This window comes from Bos mutus, chromosome 10 (genome assembly GCF_027580195.1).
Source record: "Bos mutus isolate GX-2022 chromosome 10, NWIPB_WYAK_1.1, whole genome shotgun sequence".
Classification (NCBI taxonomy): domain Eukaryota; kingdom Metazoa; phylum Chordata; class Mammalia; order Artiodactyla; family Bovidae; genus Bos; species Bos mutus.
In genome coordinates, this window is record NC_091626.1 from 81,172,385 (window position 1) to 81,178,955 (window position 6,571).

General features: G+C 38.0%; 1 protein-coding gene across 1 annotated transcript; it reads right to left on the reverse strand.

The window, feature by feature from the left end:
* Positions 1-4,582: 4,582 nt before the first annotated feature.
* Positions 4,583-5,521, reverse strand: LOC102273205 (olfactory receptor 11G2). The gene has a single exon (XM_005908856.2). The coding sequence runs from the start codon at positions 5,519-5,521 to the stop codon at positions 4,583-4,585; it is 939 nt and encodes a 312-aa protein (XP_005908918.2).
* Between the last annotated feature and the right edge of the window lie 1,050 nt (positions 5,522-6,571).

Consider the following 6,571-nt stretch of genomic DNA (forward strand, 5'->3'; position numbering starts at 1 on the left):
TGTGGCCCCATAAGTCAAGAGTTCCTCCAGAACAAGGATTCTATCATATTCACCTATGCATCATCAATGTCAAATGTACTACTTAGAACACAATTAAAAGTTTAAGAAGCCCTTTCAGGCCTCATAGTTCTTTGTATAAAAAGGCATATCCTCTGGTCTATATACCACCATCAGCAACACTAAAGAGGGGGCTGCAAACTCTGTCATCTCCTAATAAGTTACCCTCTTCCCCCTCCCTACCAACCCCTTTCTACAACCATCAGTGTGGGAAACATCAATACAATTCCACTGTGCTATTTTTCTCAAAGTGGTCCTGACCTGACTTCACTGGCAGCCCTGCTTGTCTCTTTTGCCACTTCAAGGTTTTTATCCCTCTCTCTTCTCTAAAAGCTATGCTTTGAATTTCAGCCTCCCTTCAGAGGAAGAGGAAGGGAGAGTAAAGAAAACACAGTAAGTCATTTATCTAAAGTTACTTATGAAAGCTCCTAATCTCCTAATCTTAATTTACTACACTTCACTCACTCTCATTACAAAGGAGGACACAGGAAGCCAAGAGCTACACTGTCTAATATGGTAATCACTAGCTACATATAGCTACATGTGGCTACTGAGCACCCAAAATGTGAATCCAAGCTGAAATATGCTGTTAATATATATAAAATTCACCCCAGTTTGCAGGATGAAAAAAATGAATGCAAGCTATCTGGCTAATAATTTTATATTGACTACATGTTGAAATGATGTTTTAGGCTAATAGATTATTAAAAGTAAATTTACTATTTCTTTTTAATGTGTTAACTAGAAAAATGTACCCTATATATGTCACTTGCATGTGTGGCCCACCTATTTCTATTGGACAGCTTTGCTTTAGCCTTATATATCCTGAAAATAGACACAGAGGAGGTGCTTTCTTCCTCCTTGAACTTATACACATCAAAACTGTGGCTAACAGTGGAGAAGGTTGAATCCAGTTGGCTCAGGTAGGAAGTATTTCTGAGATTCAGCACAGGCTCTGCCTGGTATACCTGAAGAGTGGGTAACACTGGGCAGCCTCAGAGAAAATTCCTTCAGGTGTCAAGGGTTTGCACATCTCAAGTGGACTTGACCTTACACATCTACCTCATATCCAAAATTATTCCTTTCTTTAAAGTTATTCCTGGTCAGATAGTGCAGTTTCTAACAATTATGGGCACAAAGGGTGAAAGAAATTCCTGAGGTGGAAATCTACATTTGGAAGAAAAGAAGAGACTTCCTTGCTCTGTCCTCCAAGGTGCCCTTTTGTTTTGCTCTTTGATGACAAAAGGGCACCTTGGAGGACAGAGCACAGTTGGAGTTGGGGAGTGGAGAAGTAGTCATGATTTCAAGGGGAATATCCTACCCTTCAGGCTTCCCAGGTGGAACTAGTGGTAAAGAACCCTCCTGCCAATGCAGGAGACATCAAAAAATGGGTTCAGTCCCTGGATCAGGAAGATCCTGTGGAGGAGGGCATGGTAACCCACTCCAGTATTCTTGCCTGGAGAATCCCATGGACAGAGGAGCCTGGTGGACACGACTGAGGCAACTTAGCATGCAGGCACGCATCCTACCCTTTGTAGCTTTTACTACTGAGAAAAAGTTGTAACAGCAACATCATGGATGAAAATAAAATGCACACCCAGACAAGGTTACAGCTGCAGAGACTGCCAGAAAAAGTATACAGTGGAAATGTGAAACAATAATAATAAAATACAGAAAAATTGACACTGGTAGTATGCCTTGCATTTTTAAGTTATTTTTAACTATGGTAAGATACACATAATGTGACATTACAATGAATTTTTTAAGTGTACAGTTCTGTGGCATTAAATACATTCACATTGTTGAGCAACCATTACCACCAATCTATAACTTTTTTCTTCCAAAACTGAAACTCTATATTCATTACACAATAATTCCCCATTTCCCTACCCCAAGCTAGTGGTGACCACCATTCTACTTTCTGTCTCTATCAATTTGACTACTCCAGGAAACTTATATAAATGGAATCATACAGTATTTGTCATTTTGTGACTGGTCCATCCATGTTTCAGCATGTTTCAGAATTTCCACTCTTTATTAGGTTGAATAAATATCACATTGTATGTACATCACATTTTTTTCATTCATTCATCCATTGATGAGCACTGCTTTCATCTTTTGATCATACTTTGGTATGATCAAACACTTTACAAATATTTTTAAATGATCTCTCATTTGGTCCATATGGGCTCTTAATCACTTCAGTCATGTCCAATACTGTGCAAGTCTATGGACTGTAGCATGCTAGGCTCCTCTCTCCATGGGATTCTCTAGCAAGTATACTGTAGTGAGTTGCCATTTCCTTCTCTAAGGTATCTTCCCAACCCAGAGACTGAACCTTTGTCTCTTACATATCCTGCGTTGGCAGGCAGGTTCTTTACCACTAGTGCCACCTGAGTAGCCACTGATCCACATAAAAACCCCAAAAAATATTCTTTTAAAAATTTGGAGTGAAAGTTTCTTGCTGAGGCAGAACCAGAAGACAGTCCTCATCAATTTTGTCCAACAGATAATTATTATGATTTTCATAAGACAAGGAAATGTAGGGGAGTATAGCCAAAAAATTCTCCTCTTGATTTGTACTTATGCAGACCTCTTTTGAAGTTCAAAACTTGATTTAAATAGGCATTTTTTCTTTATATAAAATAAGAGAATTATAATTTAAAAGATAAGAACCATAAAATTCATAGAAGAAAACACAGAAGAACACTCTTATCACAAATCATAGAAGCATCTTTTGGGGATCTGTAACTTACAGCAAAGGAAACAAAAGCAAAAATAAATAAATAGGACCTAATTAAACATAAAACTTTTGTATAGCAAAGGAAACCATCAACAAAAGATAAACACAACCTACTGAGCCAGAGAAAATATTTGCAAATGATACGACCAACAAAGCCATTAAAATCCAAAATATATAAACAGCTCATACAACTCAATATTAAAATATATCAACCTGATTAAAAATGGACAGAAGACCTGAATAGATGTTTTTCCAAGATGATATATAGGTGGCCAACAAGCAGATGAAAAGAAACTCAACGCCACTAATCATCAGAGAAAGGCAAATCAAAAACAAAATGAGACATCTCACACCTAACAACATGCCCATCATCAAAAAGTCTAGAAACACCAAATGTTGGTGAACATATAGACAAAAAAAACCTTTGCCCGCTGTTGGTGGGAATGTAAATTGGTGCAACCACTTTGGAAAACACTTTGAACTAAAAGTAGAACTACCATATCATCCAGCAATTCCATTCCTTGGTATATATTTGATGAAAAAGAAAATGCTAATTAGAAAATATATACACAACCCAATGTTCATAGCAGCATTTTTTCAATAGCCAAGATGTAGAAGCAACCTTAGTGTCTATCAACAGATGAATGGATAAAGAAGACGAGTATTCTATGTATACATATACATAAAATGTGTGCATGCTGCGTGTTCAGTCAATCATGTCTGACTCTTTGCAACCCTATGGACTGTAGCCCACCAAGCTCCTCTGTCCCTAGGATTCTCCAGTCAAGAATATTGGAGTGGGTTGCCATTTCCTCTTCCAGGAGATTATCCTGACCCAGGTACTCAGTCTGCATCTCCTACATCTCCTGCATTGCCAGGAAGATCCTTTAGCACTGAGCCACCTGGGATTCCCTAATGGAATATTACTCAACCATAAAAAAATAATGAAATCCTGCCATTTGCTACAACATGGATGGACTGGGGGGTATTATGCTCAGTATAATAAGTCAGAAGAGAGAGACAAATACTGTATGTTATCACCTGTATGTGGAATCTCAAAACAAGCAAATAAATGTAACAAAACAGAAACAGACTCAGAGATACAGAGAACAAACTAGTGGTTACCAGTAGAGAGAAGGAAGGGGAGACAGACACAAAAGGAGATTAAGACATACCAACTATTATGTATTAAATAAATAAGCTACAAAGACACATTGCACAATATAGGGAACTATAGCCATTATTTTATAATAACTGTAAATTGAGCATTATCTATAAAAATATTGAATTACTATTTTATATAGCTAAAATGAATATAAAACTGTATATCAATCATACTTTGATAATAAAGTATGATTGGGAGAAAAGAAATTGCTGAAATTCGTACTTGGCAACAATAAGAAATGATAAATTTTGGTACAATTTTTATTGATAATAATATATTACCAACATTGTAATAAAATACGTATTGAGTGCCAGGCACTGTTACAAATGTTTTCATATATTAACTCACTCAATCTCAAACACTCTATGATGGAGATATGATTTAACTTGGTCATCTCCAGTTAAAATTAGGAAAACAGATAAATATCAACTTAAATAACTAGTCACTCAATCAGTAAATAATAGAGAAGACAGAATTTTAAGAAATTCTCCTCTGGAAATATTTATTTTAGATCTAGTAACATTTATTACTTTTAAGTATAATTTTCCTTGACTCTTTACAACAGTCCTCAAAAGGAACTTTAGCTCACCAAAGTGTCTCCCATTCAGGAGTTATTTCTAAAGTTTACACATAATTTTCTTCAGAGCAACCTTCATCTCCTTATTCCTGAGGCTGTAGATCAGAGGATTTAAAAGTGGAGTTGCAATTGAGTACAACATGGTCAAGAACTTCTGCAGCCCAGGCTGACTGGCTACCCCTGGGCTTACATACATCACTGTGACTGAGCCGTAAAATAGGAACACAACTATCAGGTGGGAGGTACATGTGGAGAAGGCTTTTCTCCTACTTGGACCTTTGGGAACCTGAATCACAGCTCGAAGTACCAGAGTGTAGGACACAAGAATGTAGAACAAAGTGATGAATGTTATCACAGCACTGAACGTGCTACAAGTCAGAGCTGTCTTGGGGACAGGGACACATGATATGGCCAGCATTGCCCCAAGATCACAGAGGTAGTGATCAATGACATTTGAACCACAGAATGGAACTTGGGAGATAAGGGCAGCAGGTGTGACTAACCATAAGAATCCACCCACCCAGGAAGCAGACACAAGGGTTCCACAGACTTTCCTGGTCATTATGGTTGGGTAGTGCAATGGGCGGCAGATGGCAACATATCTGTCAAATGCCATGAGGGCCAGGAAGAAGAGTTCTGTGGCACAAAGAGAGAGGAAGATGTAGAACTGTAGGATACAGCCATGATAGGAGATCGTCTTGGTCTTGGATAGGAAGTTGAACAACATGCTGGGCACATTGGAATTGATGTAGCAAATCTCCAGGAATGAGAAGTTGGCCAATAAAATATACATGGGAGTGTGGAGTTGCTGGTCCCACCACACAGCACAGATAATAGCACTGTTGCCCAACAAGGTCAAGATGTAAATGATGGAGAAGAAAACAAAAAGGAGAATCTCTATTTCTTGGCTACACAGGAAACCCAGCAGGATAAATTCATGAAAGTTAGCAGTGACACTCTTGTTATGCAAAACATGCATTTTCCTCTAACCTATAATGTGCACAGACATAATCAGAAGTGCATATTAAGAGTCTACTTTATTCAGTTTTTCTTGCCTCAATTTCTCATTGGAAGTAAGTGGCATTATAAGTAGAGAATAAACTGGAATATCAGTATTTAGTCAATATGAAGAATTTTTCTCAAAATAGCATTGACATAAGACAGAATAACACCATTGATAATTTACTTTAAATATTACTTCACTTTAAATAGTTCTTCTAGAACAGTTTCTTCCAATTTTAGCCTGTAAGAAAAAGAGAGATAAAAAGGAATCATTAAACACCTTAACAAGCCACCTTTGTTTAACTCAAGTAGCACTAATAAGCTTCAGAAATGTAGTCACACCATTAAGCTGGACTTGAATTATCTCACTGCCTACTCCATCATTTTGATCGTCATCACAAGGTCCATAAGCTCTCCTCCCTATTTAACTACATTACTATAGACTCTTGGTAGATCACGATAATAATGCATACCTCTAAATAAACACACTAATTTATTTATGTTTCCATTTTTTAAAAACTTATATTCCCAGTTGATTCCAATGTGAAAAATACACCTTGCTTTAAGAATTACTGTTATGTTACATGGGTATGGACTTCCATGATAGTTCAGTTGGTAAAGAATCTGCCTGTAATGCAGGAGACCCCTATTCGATTCCAGAGTCAAGAAGATCCTCTGGAGAAGGTTTAGGCTATCCACTCCAATATTCTGGCCTGGAGAATTCCATGGGGTTACAAACAGTCGGACACAACTGAGAAACTTTCACTTTCACTTATATGAGATTAATAGCCAGAGAAGTTTGAACCTAGAGGTTTTTCAGAAGCTATGCTGCTGCTGCTAAGTCGCTTCAGTCGTGTCCGACTCTGTGAGACCCCATAGACAGCATCCCATCAGGTTCCCCCATCCCTGGGATTCTCCAGGCAAGAACACTGGAGTGAATTGCCATGCCCTCCTCCAGGGGATCTTCCCAACCCAGGGATCGAACCTAGGTCTCCCGCATTGCAGACAGTTTCTTTACCAACGGAGC

Excerpts from the sequence above, each read along its gene's own strand:
- LOC102273205 (XM_005908856.2), bottom strand. The coding sequence starts at position 5,521 with ATGCATGTTTTGCATAACAAGAGTGTCACTGCTAACTTTCATGAATTT.